Source organism: Mauremys reevesii, linkage group 4, assembly GCF_016161935.1.
Source record: "Mauremys reevesii isolate NIE-2019 linkage group 4, ASM1616193v1, whole genome shotgun sequence".
Lineage (NCBI taxonomy): Eukaryota > Metazoa > Chordata > Testudines > Geoemydidae > Mauremys > Mauremys reevesii.
In genome coordinates this window covers 87,539,528-87,560,676 of record NC_052626.1, presented here as the reverse complement: position 1 = coordinate 87,560,676, position 21,149 = coordinate 87,539,528, and the positions used below count along the sequence as shown (strand labels likewise).

Genomic DNA, 21,149 nt, shown 5'->3' with positions numbered 1-21,149 from the left:
GCAGAAAACAGACACTTTTTGTGAAAAAATTCATTTAGTCAAAACTCCAATTTTCTGTTGAAAAAATTTCAATGCAAATTTTTTGGCCAGCCCTATTTAAAAAGTATGGCCGCTCTGCATTAATTGCTTTAGTTCTGCCTCAGTAATCCCCCCGTGTAATGTTTTAACTACAGCTGCTCAAATAATGAATTATTTGTTGTTCACTATTCACACAATATTATTCTCTTGTTTTTAAAAAAATGCTGTGCTGCAATCAGTGAGCAAAACATACCATGTGACATAGGTATATATTACACTGATTGAGGGGGACCATATTTGCAAATGACCACCAATCTGAAAATAAGTTGTCCAAACTATTCAGCAAGTTCTTGGGAAAAACAAAAACATTCACCAAAAATAGGGATATATTCATGAGCAATTTGCTAAACAAAAAACAGTAAGTGGTATCAGGAAGGAGCTTGGTACAGAGTTGAAGGCAACAGGCTCAACTCTTTCTACTTTGCAGTGTTCATTGAATCCGTTCTTTCCTTAAAATGTTGTGTAATATGTTCCTGTTGTATACTGTGTTCCTTTGTGCTGTTAAATGGCTCTTGTGTTTCATCCAAAAGATGGCTGCACTTCTGAGGTGGTTAAAGCAATCCCTGCATAACAGTTTAAGTGCGTGGATGAAAGATGTGTAAACTGCTATTATTGTTATCAGAAAGCTTTCCAGTTACCTACAGATATAGCGGGTGTTATATTTAAGGAACACTAGTGTGTTTAGTATATCACTCCAGGCTCATTTGTCTCTTGTTTTCTCTTATTGGTTTTTTTCATGTCTCATTAGGACATTTGCTAAGACCATATTAGTGTGATATCCTTTACAATATCCAGGGAAACATTCAAATCAGCAAAACTAAACTCTTTTTTGTTTTTATTGTAACACGGGCCATAATAAATTGGTTTGAGGTTTATGTTACTATACTACATCAGTGTTTTAACTGAATAAGGGCTGCAGGTTCCAGCCCACTGTCTCTGATACATTATAGATTTGAGCTTTCAGCTTGTTCCCTAGTTGCAGTGGACAAGATTGCAGACTTTTACCATTACATTGTCACCGTTATTGCTCAAGTTAAACATCTGCCTTAGGTCCCCCCCACCCCTCTGCCCAAATGAAGCATTTGTGACATCTATGCTTGTTTATTAATGTGAATGTTATATCACAGGATTCTGTACCTCACTGTGTTCCAAATCTCTAAGGGAATAAGTAGATTGCTGAACAGGTTAATCATTAAATCACATCTCTTCTACTGCTTTACTTTCACAAAAGCTTTAAAAATCCTGTTAACCAATCCCTAAAGAAAACCCAGAGAGTACAATGCATACTTGTACACCAAACAGTATTTGCTTCACTGCATCTGAACATGAAATTGCTTTTAAAATATATGTACTATCTTGATTATTAAAAAACAGATAGCGTTAAAATTGTCTCTAAGGCTTTAATATTTGCTTTCAGTCTATATTAAGTACTGACTCCCAATCTTACATCTTGAGAATCGCACTCCTGGACACTTTGATTTGCTTCCTTTGTTGAGGCAAGGGTCTCCTTATCTGCTGAGGCATTTTGCTGAAAGTAGGAAAGAAGAAAATGAAAAAAAAAAGTAAATACAGAGACAAGCTGTAGACAGAATTTACATGAAAATCAGGATTGCAAATAGAATACAATAAGTTTATTGTAAATTGTCAATTACTCATCAATTACTCTCTATTTTGTATTTTCAGGGCATTTGCTTCTTGCAAAGCATTTTGATACATGTGATTACTTATGTATAAAATCAATAATAATCAAGATTTCCTCGCAGAAGACTGAAACATGAAGATTTTATTTAATCTATGCCTCGCTTAATCTTTTGGTACTTGTGAGCCAGGCTTGCTTATTAGCATATGTTGGCACATCTTAAGAACTGCCTTATCTTATTCCAACCAGCTATGATCTATGGGACCTTACACAGGTTGTGAACTGGGGTGGTGAAAACATGCACTTCTCTATGCCCACAATCAGGGGCAGTGAGTTATATGGGCCTGTGGTGCCCAGGCTCCAGCAATATTAAGGGCCCAGAGGCCCAGCTCCACCAATGTTTGGGGCCGGGTCTCTCCCCCAGCCTCCACCTGCCGCCCCCGCGTGCCTCCTCCAGACCCCAGAGCATCCCTGCCTCATGTGGGTGACTGCCCCCTGCTCCGCTCTGCCAGCATCAACTGCCGCTGCCGAGTCCAGAGCCCCTCATTCACTAATGCCAGGGCAGGCTGCTCCTGCCCTTCTGCCTCGGACCCTTCCCTTTTCCGGTGGGACCCTCCACCAGCACAGGAGGCCCCTTGCCCCGCCTGGAGTCACTGCTCCTGCCCCATGCTGGGCAAGTGGGCTACAGTGAGGGGCAGCAGCAGGGGAGGAGGCACACACGTGCAGGCAGTCCCTCCCCACTCCCTGGCACCCATCACAGGGGAGGTGAGGGGGCTTCCTGGACCTGAGAGGGATAGAAGGTGAGTGTACTGCTGGGGGGTGGGGGAGAAGGGGGTCCCTCTCCCAGAGCTCACTGCTGCCGGCGGGCAGAGGTCTGGGGGAGTCCTCCTCTCTGGCCCCAGCCCCGGGGCAGTCAGACTGCACCCCAAACTCCTCATCCACAATCCCGCACCACCCCAGAGCTCACACCCCAACTCTCTGCCCTAGCCCTGAGCCCCTCCCACATTCCAAACCCCTAATCCCCAACCCCAGCCAGAGTGCTCATCCCCTCACACCCTAACCCTCTGCCCCAGCCCTGAGCCCTCTTCTGCATTGTAATCCCTCACCCCTGCATCCCTACCCTCTGTCTGAGCCCTTCCCACACCCCAAACCCCTCATCACCAGCCCCACGCCGTTATTTTAAAAGATATATATTGGATTACAAGGCAGGTCTGTGTGTGGAGGGGTGGGACTTGGACCTGTTCTAGACACCACAAAAAATGATACAAACCTGCCGCACCTACCCACAATATGTCCCTCCCACCCTTAAGACAGGTTATTTGTGTGTTGAGAGCAGTTGGTATAAACTGTAAACCAGCGGAGAGATCTCTAACACTGGGAAAATTCTCAATTGTCCCTTTTCAGCCATATTCCAACGCTTTGTGCCATGACAAACAGGAGAAATGAATATGGATGTTATTTTGATACAAAATCTGTACCACAGTTACATTATATAGATATACATCAGCATCATACTTTTGTTGTTTACCTGTAGTAATGTTGATAGTTCCAGGTTCCCTCATCCCTAACAAGAACTACAGTACAGAATGACATGGCTGGATAAACATATAGGATATTTTAAATATATGAACAATTAAATTTGAAGATTTCATCTTCATACCAGTTGTACATACTGTTTGTTAATAAAGTATAAATAAAACACACACCATGCTGAAAAATAAAATGTAACATAAAATTGCCATTGTAGTACAATATGCAACATAGTTTAATGAAGAATTTCAGTGGGTCATTATCACAGCCTGCTCATTATCAGTTATACAGGACTATCTGTTCTGAAAGCACTAAACCCATGATCATCGTGAAAATTTCTACTGTATTTTTATTGTTCTTCTATTTCTATCAGAAATTCTTTAGGGTCTGATCCAAAGCCCACTGAAGTTAATATGAAGACTTCAACTGACATCAGTGGAATTTGAATCAGGCCCTAGGTGCTTCAAAAATGTGAGATCCTTGAACCACTGGAAAGAGAATTAATTACTCCAGTGACTATGGCCTATCAATACGGCACAAACATTGATTTTGGAATTTATTGTAGGATTTATTCTCTCAGAATATATTAAAATATGTTCTCGGAGAATAAATCCTACAATAAATTCCAAAATCAATGTTTATGAGCCTTATTGATTTTGGTATGAGTTTCAAGTCATGAAAAGTTTAGCATCTGTATCTGGATGAATACTTTCAGATGAAGTTGGGCTGCTCTATATTTCTGGCTGAGATCTTGAAACAAGTAAATCTTGCATTTTGTCCAAAATTTCACAACAATTTAGCTGGGAACAGGCAACCAAATCACCAATTGGTCATCTTCAATGACCAGTTTTGAAAGGCTGTTCCATCTTTAGAGCCCTGCAAATCTGCAGATATCTGAAGACTATGTTTGTGGATCACTGACCGGATGTGGATACTAATTTTGTATCTGCTCAGGGTTCTATTCATCTTTCTTCTGTCAGTACCCTCCCTCTTATACCAATGTTTTAGAAATTTCCAGATTTGATAGATAGCTGAAGAGAAGAAATGGGTAGATTATAGACAACAAAATAGTATTTTTCTTTAATAATAGGAGGATGTCTTCAGTGAGAAGGCTTTAGTTTCATGGAGGCTGATAAATGACACACAAGCTATAGTCATGAAAACAGCTGGTGATATGGTCTGCCTAGTTTTGGCAAGACTATTAGTCTTATTGGGATGTGACACCAAAGCAATCCTCGCTCCCCTGGTGTTTCTAGCAATATGGGGAGGTGGGGACTATTTTCAACTTTGGCCCAGAGTATGGCATCACATTACAAACTTCTGAACAAGAGAAAGATAAGTATTTATTTGAAAATAGACAAAAAATTGCTAGTTATGTGATCTGGGGAATCAGTTTGGTGAAACAATGAATTTTCTTTCATAACAATGGACCTATTTGATTAAGTAATCTACCTATCTGAACGATGAGGGGTAATAGTAGAGTTGTGTAAACTTGAAATTCCAATTGTCCTATAGGAGTTTTCTTGCTCCACACAGTAAATACCATTGAATAACACCGAGTTCTTGAATGATAAGACCTTTCCCTTTCTGTAAGACAACTGACATATTAAGGTTCATCACTTCAAATTCATCAATACAGATACCATGTCACTTCATGTTTTTTGTTTCTTTCTCCCTTCCCAGAGCATCATGGACAAACATATACAGCCTAAATTCTCTTAAGGAGGTGATGTTGCCAAACAAGCCCCTCCCCACTCCCTCTTTTCCTCTCTCCCCTTGTGCACAGCAGAATCTCCATATCCTTCCCTATTTCTATTCCATTTATCTTCCTTTTCTCAATCAAATGAGCCTTCCAGGGGAATGGGAGAAGTCCCTGTATAGTGAATGCTCCTCTACCCTACCCTTAAGAATGGTTCATGCTTCTTACCCACATCTCCTGTGCAACCATCATCTCCAGTTCTTCTTCATGCTGTGGCTCCATGCAAATTTTTCCTTGCTCATGTCCTCAGTTCCTGATTAAATTTGCCACTCCCATCTCCTGCCTGTTGTTTCCTGACCCAAAGAAGGTTTCAGGAAACAGCAGGATGGGACTCAGCAGATCATGGTGAGAGTGCAGGCCAGAAACAAAGAGAGGTTTTTGTCAGCCTGTTCCTGGTTCCTCCCAAGAGCTCTAACCTGTTTCACCTCCTAGCAGCCAGAAACCCTTTCACATTCCATCTGGCCACTTCAAAACCTTGGAAACTGTCTGGAATCTAAGTTGTTCAACACTCGTGTTCACATTCTGACATCCATAATCAGTCCTTACTCAGGGAAATTTCCCATTCTATTCAATGGTAATTTCACCTGAGCAAGGGCTTCAGCATTTGACCACTGGGATTATCCAGTTTCCTAAAGACTACAGCATCTGTATGGATTTTTATGGAGTTCCAGGAATAGTTAGAACTAATTTCTTAGATGAAATACCATGACCAATTATATTTCTTAAACATCATTAAGGTTTTGTTTAGTGTTTATAGATTCGTAGATTCCAAAGTCAGAAGGGACCATTGTGATGATCTAGTCTGGCTTCCTGTATAACACAGCATAGAACTTTCCCAAAATCACTCCTATAGCATATCTTTTAGGAAAATATCCAACCTTGATTTAGAAATTGTGAGTGATTCAGAATCCACCATGACCCTTGGTAAATTGTTCCAATGGTTAATTAGCCTCACTGTAAAAAATGTACACCTTATTTCCAGTCTGAATTTGTCTAGCTTTAGCTTCTAGCATTTGAATCATGTTATATCTTTCTCTGTTAGATTTATTTATAATTGGAGATATACCAATCTCCTAGAACTGGAAGGGACCTTGAAAGGTCATTGAGTCCAGCCCCCTGCCTTCACTAGCAGGACCAATTTTTGCCCCAGATCCCTAAGTGGCCTCCTTAAGGATTGAACTCACAACGCTGGGTTTAACAGGCCAATGCTCAAACCACTGAGCTATCCCTCCCCCCCAAGAGCCCATTTTTAAATATTTGTTCCCCATGTAGCTACTTGTAGACTTTAATCAAGAAACCCCTTCACGTTCTCTTGTTAAGCTAAATAGATTGATTAAAGCATAGTGATAGAATCAAGAAGCTCATCCTCATGGCTTTTCTTTGAACCTTCTCCCATTTTTCATCATTTTTCTTGAATTGTTGACACATGAACTGTATTCAGTATTCCAGCAGCAGTCACACCAGTGCCTGATACAGAGGTAAAATAACCTCTCTACTCCTATTCAGGATTCCCCTATTTATGCCTCCAAGGATTGTATTAGCCCTTTTGGCCACAGGATTGCACTGGGAGCTCATGTTAAAAGGGCTGTTGACTCACAGATGATGTGAATGAATGTCTTGAAACAAACCTTTACAAATAAATTTTTTTGTTTTTTAAAAAAATTCTCGGCCCTAATGAAAATGGAAACACCATTTACTTGCTGATTTAAATCACTTAGCATATTGATAAAAATGCTGCTGTGTATTTGCAGGCAAAATAATTTGGAAACAGCTCCTGGACTCCTTTCTAGTTTGTCTAAACCCTTCTGACCCCCACCCAAAGCTTCTAAATCCAGGATATTGCACGTAAAATTTGTCAGTGGATCTGCATCCACTAGAGCTGCTTTGAAAAATACAGATATTTGCAGGTGAGACCTTTCAAGCTTGACCAAAAAAAACCAACCAGGTATTGAAAAGTCACATATTTGCATTAAGTAAAGCTGTTTACAACTCATTTAACATACATGTTTGCCGCGGAAACTAGAATCCATTTGTGTGTGCATAGCTTGCAAGAAAAAATCCAGGAAATTTACAACAGAAAAGCAAGCCAAACTCATAATTTCTCTGAATTTTCTAAATGTTCTTAGCTTCTATCGATAAATTATCCCCATTCAAACTACTTACAATTTTTATTTTAAAAAATATACTAGATTATTATAATCTCTTTGGTCTCACCATTATTTCTTTACTGCCTAATACCACTACTTCATTATGGCAATTGAATTACTATCTTGTAATCTCTTTTGACTTTGATATGTAGTTGAACTCTTTATTCAATTATGCTGTTTTTCAAGTGCTTCTTCCTCTTCTTACAAGACTTGCTGGGTTTTATTGTGCAGCCATTATTTACGTTGGTAAGCACTTACATGTGAAGTCCCACCAGCTACTTGCCAAAGTGCCCACAAACATGAATAAATGTTCCAACTTCAGGACATTCATTTTCCCTTATGTACAACCCACTTGTGTTCTCTTCTCTCAGTTTAAGTTTTACAGTGGCAGTGAATTAATGTGCATTCTGAGAAGCAATTTAAGTTAAAGGCCTTCTTATAGACTTAACAAGGGACTTCTGCCAGACTTTGATCTCAAACAAGTGTCCAACTGTTACAAATCCAAGTAGTCATATGATTTTATAAAAATCAGTGGTCTCATCTGCACAGTAATGCCTGTAAAGTTCACCAAGATGTTGGACATCAAAGCTGTGGCTATGCCCTGAAACCTACAGACTATTTTGGTCTAAATCGTAGATGCAATACCACTGGCATTTGTCCAGGGATAAACTTTTATCCTTAGAAGCATCAAAGGCCAAGACTAGAAACATTTAAAAAACATTTACAGGAAGTGCTTGATACCCTCCTCTGTGGTATCCATCTGGATAGCTGAAGCCAGCCTCAGAGGCTGATGAGAGTCCATCTCTCTCCCAGGAAACCACAAGGACAGATGAACAACCAGACAGATGGTGTGTAACAGGACTGCATACAAGAAAATAAATCAACTAATACTTGGTCTGGCTGTAGATGTTGCAGGGCTCTGTGCAAACTCAGATAAGGAATTTCCTCAGAACTACTTTCATCAATTTACTTCAAGGACTTTTTTTTAGTTCTTTGGCACAGAGGTGCTTATGATGTCTGGGAAGGGTTGGTAACTGGTCAGGGAGTTGTGTGTTGGTAACATTTGTCATGGCGGACGAGGACAGTTTGATAGCTGGGAGCTGGAACAGAGTTCTCAGTGCTTTTCTGGGCCAGCTGCATTGTAATGCATCCAGAGATCTCTCATCCCCATAATCTGTGGCGTTTGTCACATTCCCCCAAACACAAGGCTCTGACTGTCTAGTTGCACACTATATACATGCACAGGGCAAGCACTCCCCACCTGATTTTTTTAAGGGGCCGTTAGAAAAAAATGCTTGGCCTGACAAAGCCTTGCATAATTTCTGGGCAGGTTACAATTGCAATTCTTCATGACTGCTCTCTGTTTCGTGTTCTAATCTTTTCTGTCCAAAATGTGATGTGACACAGACATGTGTTTCCACACAATTTTGGAAGTAATCAAAATTAGTTGGGGGCCTCTTAATAGCTGGAGACAAATAGAAAAGACAGTCCCTTACTGAATACCACAGAGAAACCTGTACAACTTTTTGTAAATACTGGCAGTGTAAAGCAAATACTTGAGTCAGTTTCTTAGCAGTGTGACTATAAAAGGTTATATATAAGAAATAAAAAAAAAGAGGGAGAGAAATTAAGAAGCACAAACCTTGGTAATAATGAAACTATACAGGCTATAGTTCCCTAGGTCTGATGGTCACCATCATACATACAAGTCCAGCACAATTAGCAAGGAGCCCTGCAAGCTTTTGTATACTACACAGAAAATGTCACTCAGCGAAGACCTGGAGATAATTGTCTCTTGTCAGTAACAGGGAGTTCAGTTTTCATCCCTATTCAAACCTTGTTCTCTTTGGCCTAATAAATTCAAGTACATTTGTACAGTCACTAGTGTATGACTTTTCATAGGATCCCAGATCACTTTATGAATTATGTACTAAATCCTTATGTATTCAGTCTTTAAGCAGGCAAAACTCCCACTGAGAGTTTTACCTTTGTAAGGCATGAATTAAAACTAATGATTTCAGAATTTGGACTTTTACATGTTTAGCACCACTGAAATTTAAGCATCTCTGGAGTGAGAAGTGGCTGCTAATTTGTACACCTTATGCTACGGGGACATTTTGTTCAGGGACACCAGGACAAACCCCAGGACATATCTTTTATGAAAATTCATTAACATCAGTGCGAAAAAGACAACACTTCCCTTTCTTTTTCTCTGCTTCAGGTCTCAAGTGAACTAATTGTAGCTCTGGAATGTCAACACTTTTCGTCTTGGAAACGGAGAGAGACTGTCAACGTATGTCACAGAAACCCCAGAATATCCATCAGATAGTAATTACTTTTGGCTTCAAACAGATGATCTGGAAGTAAAAGTCTCCATACCCAGTTATCAATCTCAAGTCATCCTTTCTGCTCTAAATTATAGTGAGAAAACTTAAAATTGTTCAATGACTGACAAAGAGAGCAAGAAAATTTGAGACAATGGTATACACACACACACACACTTCTCACTTTTGAAACATTGTTGTAACATACTTGTGACTACATCATAATTGCTTCCCTGTGGTATGTAATGGACCATTAATGTTTGTATGTTTTCTTTGCTATTCATCTGTGTTCCTTCCTCTTTTAAATCTCTACTGTACGTCTAAGAAATAAAAGTAAAAACGCATTCAGAAGAAGCCCTACAGGCAAAAGCTAGGAAAGAGCTCTTTCATTTCAGATATTGTTTGTAGTGTATGGGGTTTTGTTTTGTTTTGTTCTCTAGACTGTATAACTCTTCAGCCTAAAATAATTTTATTTTACCAAATCAGTTGTTAACAGTCTAAAACTGGTGGGATCAATCTATTACTTGTAACAACCTTTCTAAGAGAGATCCAATAAAGCATTCCCAGGTACTGCTAAGATCTCCATTTACCCCTACTGTGTTCACAAAGTTACTATATTAAAGATAGTTCATTACTTAAAAAGGCACAGAAACTGGAAATGATAATCATTACCGTTTTAATCTATATACACAGGGAAAAAGACTGATCTGGGGAGACAACATTGAAGAACAACATTATTTTGCTCTTGGGAATCTACAAAATAAATGTATTTAATATTTAAGAAACAACATAAAAGATCAGGCTAAGAACACAAAAAAAGGAGAAAAAAGGTCATCTGCCTCATTCTGTCCCTGAATTCACTCCCTTCAGTCTTAGTACTACAGTTGATATGTCCTTACATTAGGAGCATAATAAAAAATGATGCATATATGTTCCAATGGCTAGACATAATATTAAAGGCTGAGAGACTGATAGGATTTTTCACTTGGTTTTATATTTTCAGCAAGACTCTTTATGTGCATTTTGTCTTAAATAAATATATTAACTGGATGTTACTTGTAAATGCACAAATTCCCAAGAGCAAGCTAAAGGTGAGGATAATGCTATTCTTAAATGTAATCTCCTTCAGTCTTTTTTCTTGTCTTTTTACATAAAATATTTCAAATGGCTGAGTTTTTACTTTCATAAGTATATAAAAATACTAAACTAATAGAACACCCCCAATTATTTAAAACTTACATTTCGGTGAAACCTACAAAGCATATCTTCAGATGTTTATGATTTATCTACATATAACTTTTCTCAGCACAAAACTTTTTCATGTTCAATTGAATAAACAATGATTTTTTAATCACCTTTCAGATAATGTTAAGGCTCCAATTCAGCAAGGTTCTTAAGAATATGCCTATTGTGAAGAATTGTAAATAACCACATTGACTTGAATGGGACTACTCATATGCTCAAAGTACAGTGATGAATCCTGGCCACGTGCCCCCTGAGACATGTTGCACATACAATACGTTAGGCATGTGATTTAAGTATCTTGCTGAACTGGGGCCTTAAGAACTCTTCAGTTCAATAGGAATTTGTGTAATGAAATTATGAGAGACTTATAATAGGTAGCTTAGAACAGAAGCTGGAACTCACTGGTAACTATAGCGTGTACTGCCTATGCATTCTATTATTTTAATACTTTGAAGCTAGAGTCATGCAGTTAAATTACACCTATTCATATTATGAAGCAACTAAAATACTAATATGCATAGAAGTACGATGTGGCACAAAATGGAAAAACAACAATATATTTACTTTCAATATGTACCAAAATTTTCTATCGTGTTCCAGTAAGCTCCATTTAGATATTGCAATATGTTAAGTAAATTCCATAAGCCTATAAAAAAGTGAAACAAAATTTAGCAAAACCTAAATTCAGCCATTGATATCTGTCATTTGCTCAAATGATTGTCATTTGTTTGTCTGTTGCAATCTCTAAGGAGGTAAGAATAAATGAGATACAAACAAGATGGTTTTCATGAGAGCATTCAGAAGTGTCTGGAAGGTTCTCAGATGCATACGTAATTATGCAAAGATTTATATTTGGACAGAAAGAAACCTTCTTGTTCAAAGTGTAGACAAGGGGTGGACAACACTTCAATATATGTTGAATATCCATTGTCTAACATCACCATTATCACAACTGAGAGGCCAGTTGGCAATCAGGGGAAGTTTGTTTTGTTTTCACACCGCCAAGTACATTTTTGGCTAAAATTATTAGACACGTATAGCTCAGAGTAGAACACCATTAGTGGAATGCATGGGTTTGCAGAAAAAAGAAAAAGATCTTAAGACAAACTGGAAGGAAAAGCCAGATTATTTTGTTAATAATGTCCCTGATGCAACCTCACCCTATTCCCTCAGCACTATTTCAGGACTTTTTGGCTTTGCCAGCAGATGTGTGTGCAAGTGAGCCAACTCTATTACATTACTTCCAACATGCTAATGAGATACGTGTTTTGATGACACATGCAGCCTTCCAGGCATAAATACATTCAAGAGATAAGATTTTATTTGTGCTTTTCTAACACAACTTATCTTCAACCAAATTCCATTCAATTTATTGACATATGTCTAGACTAGAGATGAGGACAGTCAGTGTTCAATTCATAAACCTATTGCTCACATAATCGGCCTATGTCTGTGGTGTCCCGGAGTTTTCATGTCAACTTAAATTATTTTAAATCCTCAGTTTGAAATTAGGACTGGGAAAAGTGCATTGCCACAGAACAGCTGATGGGTAGAGCTGGGCAAAATTTTTTGGTCAAAACTTTTTTTCAATGAAAAGCACAGGCATGGGTCAAGCAAAAGATTTAGTGAATGTGTGTTGAATTTGCTGAATTGTTTCTGTCAAAAAACAATTAAAAATTTGTCAAAATTAAAATGTTTTCTAAACAACTTTTCATTTCAAATTTTACTTCAATTTAATTTAAAAATATATTTAAAAAAGCTCAAAACGAAAACAATTTAATTTTGGTTCATAGTGTTAGTTGCCAATAACTGATTTTTTGGTTTGCTGGAAGTTTGGAAACATTGGAAAAAGAATTCATTTCAGGACAGACCAAAACATAAATAATTATATATAAACATAAAAATAATTGGCAAACTTAAAAAATTAAGAAAAATTACAATTCAGGTCAAATGAAACATTTCATTTTGGGCATTTAAAAAAGCAAAAGGAAATGAAGGGCTAGAATCACAAAAACTGAAGTGAACAAAGTGCTACTCTTCCCACCCCCGCCCCCCACCCTGCCCTTTACCCAGTAGTCCAGTGGTTAGGGCACTCACCCTGGTTTAAATCCCTGCTCTAAAACAGGAACTTGAATCCAGGTCTCCCATATCCGCAGTGAGTGTCCTGCTAACCACCAGGCTACTAAGTATTCTTGGGTAGATCTCTCTGTTTCTCCTGTTGAAATTTATAAATAATTGGAACCCTGCAGACAAGTATACACAAGAAACCTACAAATCACCACACTTACCTTCACAGATTCAGTAATAAACCAAGAAATCTGTTATCTGCAGCTAGGTGAATAGAAACCCCAGAATATGCCCAGAGGAGGAAGTCTGGGATATATACCGTAAAACCATCTTCATCAAAAAAGGAAACTCCATCAGAGAAGCAGATTGCATCATGGAACAGGCAACTTTAATTCCCCAAGAGAAAATGTTTCCATATAGAAAACAAAACAAAACAAAAAAACACCGAACACATACCCCTACTTGTCACATTCCATCTCAACATGGAACCCATATGGGATATCAAACAATTATAGTGCATACTTGATCAGGACCACATCCTAAAAGAATTCTTTCCTGAAGCCCTCAAACTCACCAAGCTCATCATCAGAAGCAAGCAGGATACACCAACTCCAAGCAATACCAGATCCTGTGTGATTGGGAACTTAGAGGACTGAGTTGCCTATTGATTAAAGAACTGGACTTCCAGCCCCTTGCCACTCAGTCAGAGTAGTACATAACCATTTCTGACCTTAAGCTGGGGATCTTTGGCTTTCCACCCACATCTGAGTCTAGACCCTTAAAGGGGTATGGTAGGAGAAACTTGGGTCTCCTTCTCCACCAGTTTCCAGCCCAGGACCCTCTGGAAAGCAACACCAGCAGGGTCCTTCTTGCAGTGAGTCTAAGGCTTTATCTACACTAGCACTTTTGTCAGTAAAATTTCTGATTGTCAGGGGTGTGAAACAAACATAAGTTTCACCAAAAAAAAGTGCCAAAGTGGACAGCACAATGTTGGTGGGAGACACTCTCCTGCCGACGTAGCTACTGCTGCTCATTGGGGGTGGTTTATTTATGCCATCAGGAGAGAGCTCTACACAGGAGACCTTAGAGCGGCACAGCATAAACCTCCCTCGTTTTCACTTTTTCCTGATTACATTGGTTAGAATTTTAAAACGTTTGTTTTAAGGACAGAAAGTTAATCTCTCCCAATTTCGTCCTGTTCACCAATTCCTGTGTTTTTCTTATTTTGTCACTATGGGGCAGCTCTAGAGTCTCACTTCAAAATGCCCCGGCAGTACATCAGCCTTCCTAATTAGGAAGGGTAGATCACTTCTGGATGGTAGGACATTCACTAGGCCTAATCTTCACTGTGAAGAACCTTCCTAACGGCTTCTGCTGCCTGCCTATTTCGGCAGCTCTCATGACACCAATCGGACAGAATACCAGACATCTTCTCCACAGCAAACCAGCATGGACCTGATAGTTGCTAAATACAAAACCACCAATGGATGAACTCACATTATCTTTAAGCAGCAGAATCCCCCATCTGAGTATTTTCACCATTACATTCCCAGTAGACATGAGCTGCTCTTTGATATTCTTAGAAGTATATAAAATTAATGCAACAAACAGGAGTTAGTGCCCGAATGTTTCCTATAAATTGTCACTAGGCAAATATTCCTATTCATGCCCCACTAGCCAAGTACATTCCAGGGGCCACTATTGTCTACTACTATTGAGTATATGAATATACACAGAGACTAGTACATATTGTCATATTTCAGACATTTTACTAGAAAGATTTTGTAGAGGACATCACACTTCCCATTTCCAAGTCTATGACATCCCTGTAGTAATTACGACAACTGCTTAAATAGAGAAAGTAAAAGAAGGAAAGCATTTAGCTGTGTTTGAAATTATAACTGTTTTGCCTGTCATGAAAAAAGTTACTCACACTCTCTACTTTTACGGTTCATTTTCTCTCTCCGTTCCATATGGGATATTTTTTAAAATTTAGAAACAAGGAGATGCAGCATCTTTTAACCAGACAGTTCTCTGTGAACCAATAATGGCTTTCAAGAACAAAAGTTAGCTCAGTTGGGGAACCTCCTGTCACAGGCTAGCCTCTGCCTGAAGCACTTTCCTGTGCTGGGCTAGAGCATGACAGCTGTGCCTGTCTCAGTTTCCCTCTTTCTTCCGATAAAAAGGCACATAGGCTCTCAGTGCATAATACAAAGCCTATCTCTGGGCATAATTTCACAAACACTTGTGCAATTCTTCCCCCAAATTTTGCAGTACAACTATTTTCCATTTTCCACAATAAACATAAAGCAGCTTCTTCCCCGTTTCCCTGTCCAGGGACATCAGCAGCAAGCTACCCATCCAAGACTCAATAGAAGGACTTTGTTATCAGTTCCTTTGGCCCTTGGCCCTCCCTGCCTGTGAGTGACCAATCTTCCCAGAGCCCTTCATCCTGAGGGCTCCCCTTCTTGCTGTGTTCCACCCTTCCAGGCCTTCCTGCATGGGAGTCCTTCCCTTTCTCAAAGGGATTCACTCCCCCACAACAATCCTCTTGTTTCCAGGCATGGCTTCCTCTGACCAAGCTAGATCTTCCCCTTTGTCTGAGCCTTTCGTTCATCAGGGATCCCCAGCTCTGATCAGTTCTCACCAACAGTTTTCATCCAAGCATCTCACTGGCAGATCACAGTTAACTGCTCTCCTTCCAAATGCATCTATCTCCAAAGCAACTCCCATCAACTCTTCCTTGATCCTTCTCTCCCCTCAGGGTCTCAGACAGCTCTCACCTGCCTCTTCATGACAATCTCAGGTTCTGACCCATCAGGTCTCTGACTCACCCAGTCTCCTCCATCTCTTAAGCCTAATTGGGGGGGTTCAAATGAGCAGTCACAGGTGAACTGGCCTCTTCTCTCTTAAAAAGGCCAGTGCCACATTGTGACACCTCTGTTTTAGGTAAGTCCCAACAAACAGTCTAAATGATGTATTACAAAATACATCTGGTACAACAAACACTGAATGATGAACACCCATTCCATCAATTTTGTTTAAGAGTGACCTTTATGAGAGGACTTAATGAAAATTACTGGATAGTATTGTGCCTATACACTCACTAAATATTTTATGAGCATTTACAAATATTGCTTAACTATAATGAAATAATTTAAAAAATGTAAAGTTTAAAATGTATGACCTGTACCTTATCCAGAGGCCTTTTGTATAAAGCTTACTAAACAATATTGGTACAATATTGGTACAAATAAAATGGAGTACATTATGTTGGGCACAAAAGACATTTTTAATCATTTGAAAAATAAAATTTGGACTATCAGGAACAGGCACTAAAGAATTGGAGATACTGGAGTCAGTTTATAATCCATTTGATGGGCTGCTAAGGGAAATCAAGTACCAAAAGGGATCTAATATATCACACAGCCTCACTTGATTCCAAAAATAAATATCCGCATGAGTACAAATTATACTTAAGGGATAATGTTCATGGCAGAGGAGTATATGAAGCAATAAATAGCTTTTGTGGGTGATTAAATGCCAAAGCTCTTAAATGCAAAATCCACTTACTACCAGTGCATACCACTGCCATGGATGTTATTCCTTATAAATGGCAAGACAAAAGAAAATTCAATAAACCAAGACATAAAAAAAGAGATGAATGGTACCACACTATAAGATGACCTTTTAGGTGAGGGAGGATGAGATTTCTATAGCTATTCCAAAGAACGCTTACAAAATAGTTCATGCTAAGTGTAATGTTGCTGATGTTCACTGTCTACACTGTAGCACTTCGTATTTTGAGCAGTTTGCATATTGATTATCAAAACACTTGGTCTGAAATGTACTGTGTAAATGGTCTTGGTCACCAAAGGTGATATCAGGCAAATGTTTCCATTATGTTTCATGGGGAAAACAAACTCATCATCATATAATAAATCACAGTGTGAGGACAACTTTATGAGAATCAGAGAAAGTGGAGGGTACATTCTTCCACATGTGGATTGTACTCAAACCTCAAGGGTAAATATCTAGTACGGAGCTAAATTATGGCTAATCTCTTTTTACCCTTCCATCCAACTGTTTATTATGTTACTTGGTATGTCGAGATTTGAATGACATTGAAAGCACTTTGTAGCAGGAATTGTGTTTGTACAATGACTAGCCAATATATATTTTTAATACATAATAATGGGGTAGATTTTCAATGGCAAAAAGGGGAGTTACGAAACCATCTCCTGTTGCCTTTCATTTATATAATGTCACTTACAGTGAGAGCTGGGTGCTTAAGGTAGACCATATTTACAGGATGGAAGAGTCTATCCTGAGAAGCAGTGACTATAACAAGGACTTGTGGCTCATGGTGGATAATCAGCTGAACATGAGCTCCCAGTGTGATATTGTGGCACAAAAGGGCTACTGAGATCCTTGGATGAATAAAGAGGTGTACCTTTTGTAGCAGTAGGAAGGTTACATTACCTCTTTAGCTGGCACTGTTGCAATTGGTACTGGAATCTTGTGTCTAGTTCAGGTGTTCACATATCAAAAAGAATGTTGAAAAACTGGAGCGGGTTTGAGCCATAAGAATGATTAAAGGATTGGAAAACTTCCCTTTATAAGGAAAGACCCAAGAAGCTCAATATTGTTTGCTTGCACCCAGTTTACCAAGAAATCCAGATTGCTCTGTATTAGTGCCCTGCCTTCTTCATTATTTGCCACTCCCCCAATTTTTGGGTCATCTGAAAACTTTATCAGTGATGCTTTTATGTTTTTATCAAGTCATTGATAAAAATGTTAAATATCTTAGGGCCAAGACCAGATCCTTGTGGGACCAGATTAGAAATACCCACTCAACAATGATTTCCCATTTAGAGGGGATTTCCAATTTACATTTTGGGGCTAAGGAGTGACCACTTACATGAAGAACTGAAATGCATCAATAAATGGCTCTTCAGTCTTGCAAAGATATAGCAAGATCTAAAGGCTGGAAGTGGAAGCTAGACAAATTCAGACTAGAAAAAAGTTGCACATTTTAAACAGTGAAGGTAATTAATCATTGGACAAACTTATCAAGTGTTGTGGAATTTTTTTAAAATCTAGTTTGAACAGGAATTAATTCATGGAATGGCTTGTGTTATACAGCTGGTCAGACTAGATGATCACAATGGTCCCTTCTGGCTTTATAATCTATGAATCTATGTACCCTTTATGCCTTTGAAAATCGCTCCCAATAACAACAGCAGAAACAAAAAGTACTAGAACTATTGCAAAATGATTGTGGACAATTCAAAAACAAGCAGAACTGCCAAATTCAAAAACTAAACTATTCACCTCAGTCCCTGGAAAAATCATGGAGCAGGTCCCCAAGTAAACCATTTTGAAGCACTTGGAGGAGAAGAAGGTGACCAGAAACAGTCAACATGGATTCACCAAGGGCAAGTCATGCCTGACCAACCTAGTTGCCTTCTATGATGAGATAAATGGCTCTGTGGATATGGGGAAAGCAGCGGACATGATACATCTTGACTTTAGCAAAGCTTTTGATATGGTCTCCCACAGTATTCTTGCCAGCAAGTTAAAGTATGGATTGGATGAATGGACTACAAGCTGGACAGAAAGCTGGCTAGATTGTCAAGCTCAATGGGTAGTGATCAACGGCTCAATGTCTAGTTGGCAGCCAGTATCAAAGCAGATACCAGGGGTCGGTTTTGTTCAACATCTTCATTAATGATCTGGATGATGGGATGGATTGCACACTCAGCAAATTCACAGATTACACTAAGCTGAGGGGAAAAGTACATATGCTGGAGGGTAGGGCTAGGGTTCAGAGTGACCTAGACAAATTGGAGGATTGGGCTAAAAGAAATCTGATGAGGACAAGTGCAGAGTCCTACACTTAGGACAGAAAAAATCCCATGCACCGCTACAGGATGGGGACTGACTGGCTAAGCAGCAGTTCTGCAGAAAAGGACCTAGGGATTACAGTGGATGAGAAGCTGGATATGAGTCAGCAGTGTGCCCTTGTTGCCAAGAAGGCCAACGGCATATTGGGCTGCATTAGTAGGAGCATTGGCAGCAGATTGAGGGAAATGATTATTCGCCTCTATTCGGCATTGGTGAGGCCACATATGGAGTACTGCATCCAATTTTGGTCCCCCCCACTACAGAAGGGATGTGGACAAATTGGAGAGAGTCCAGTGGAAGGCAACGAAAATGATCGGGGACTGGGGCACATGACTTATAAGGAGAGGCTGAGGGAACGGGGGTTATTTAGTCTGCAGAAGAGAAGAGTGAGGGGGAATCTGATAGCAGCCTTCAGCTATGTGAAGGGAAGTTCCAAAGAGGATGGAGCTAGGCTGTTCTCAGTGGTGGCAGATGACAGAACAAGGAGCAATGGTCTCAAATTGGAGAGGGGGAGGTCTAGGCTGGATATTAGGAAACACTATTTCACTAGGAGTGTGGTGAAGACTGGAATGGGTTACCTAGGGAGGTGGTGGAATCTCCATCTTTAAGGCCTGGCTTGACAAAGCCCTGGCTGGGATGATTTAGTTGGTGTTGGTCCTGCTTTGAGCAGGGGGTTAGACTAGATGACCTCCTGAGGTCTCTTCCAACCCTAATCTATGATTCTATGATTTGCTCAGCTATAACACTTTACATGCCTTGAAGAGCCTATACAGTGGATCCCAAGGTAAAGGTATACACTATTCGGCCATTCAGGTACCCCAAATGGAAATGAGGTGATATTACAAAGCATGGTGAACAAAGGAATAGTGACTTTGGTCAACTCTGTGAAGGAATGTAACCTCTGACAATAAGATATTATTACTATGGAAACTTTATAAAAAGTCCCCACAGAATACTCTGCAACTCTCAGCTCTACACTCATATTATTTAAACAGCAACTTTGTTTTAACCTCTACTAAAGCCTGGTCTACACTACAAGTTTATGTTGAATTTAGCAGCGTTAAATTGAATTAACCCTGCACCCGTCCACACAACGAAGCCATTTTTGTCGACATAAAGGGCTCTTAAAATAGATTTCTGTACTCCTCCCCGACGAGGGGAGTAGTGCTGAAACGACATTGCCATTTCGAATTAGGGTTAGTGTGGCCGCAATTCGACATTATTGGCCTCCGGGAGCTATCCCACAGTGCACCATTGTGACCGCTCTGGACAGCAATCTGAACTCGGATGCACTGGCCAGGTAGACAGGAAAAGCCCCGCGAACTTTTGAATTTTATTTCCTGTTTGCCCAGCGTGCAGTGCTGATCAGCACAGGTGACCATGCAGTCCCAGAATCAAAGAAGAGCTCCAGCATGGACCGTACGGGAGATAAGAAATCTGATCTCTGTATGGAGAGATGAATCTGTTCTATCAGAACTCTGTTCCAAAAGATGAAATGCCAAAACTTTTGAAAATATCTCCAAGGCCATGATGGACAGAGGCCACAACAGAGACTCAACACAGTTCCGCGTGAAACTTAAGGAGCTGAGACAAGCGTACCAGAAAGCCAAAGAATCAAATGGATGCTCACAGAGGGAGGGGGTGACTGATGACTGTAGCTATCCCATAGTTCCCGCACTCTCCGAAAACCATTTGAATTCTGGGCTGAGCTCGCAATGCCTGAAGGATCAAAAACATTGTTGTGGGTGGTTCAGGGTATATGTCATCAACCCCTCCCCCTTTCTCGCCTTTTTTCAATGTCACCATATGTCTACTGGATGCTGCTGGCAGACGCGGTGCTGCAGCTCTACACAGCAGTATCCCCTTCCCTTGCCTTACGGATGACAGATGGTACAGTATGACTGGTATCTGTCATCATCGTCCCATGGGTGCTCCTGGCTGGCCTTGGTGAGGTCGGTCGGGGGCACCTGGGCAAAAATGGGAATGACTCCAGGTCATTCTCTTCTTTAAGATTTGTCTAATGGAGGTTTCATCCTGCTGGGAATATCATGGTAGCTGGATGCTTCTACCTCAGGCTGCTCTCTGTCAGCAGCACCTCATAGTCGTGCCTACCCCAGCCTACCCCTTGCTACCAGGGCTCACAATCAGATACTTAGACCTCTACATTTTGATGCAAATAAAAAAATTAAGCTGCCATTTAGAACTGTCCCTCAACATACATATCCTGGCACATTTTATATTTTACCAGTGTCAACCAAAGGCCCACACACAAATGGAGATTCAGTCCTGCCTGTGCTTCTATCCTAGTGCTTATCACAGATTCCCATTTTCAGCTATAGGCTGAGCAAGTGCAGAATGGTGGTTCACTCTACTTCGCTGTAAGCCAACCGCCCTCCCCTCCACCCTTTGATCTCTGCTTGCAGAGGCAATAAAATCAGTGTTGTTTCAAATTC

At 40.0% G+C, this 21,149-nt stretch overlaps 1 protein-coding gene across 3 annotated transcripts in view; it reads right to left on the bottom strand.

The window, feature by feature from the left end:
• Positions 1–21,149, bottom strand: part of LUZP2 (leucine zipper protein 2) — a 341,523-nt gene that overhangs the window by 15,404 nt on the left and 304,970 nt on the right. For 2 of the 3 annotated variants that reach the window (XM_039533561.1, XM_039533560.1), the window contains one exon: positions 1,526–1,606. In XM_039533561.1, the coding sequence (XP_039389495.1) occupies positions 1,526–1,606 (81 nt within the window). The remainder of the gene's footprint in view (positions 1–1,525; positions 1,607–21,149) is intronic. The other variant, XM_039533562.1, reaches the window with a different exon arrangement.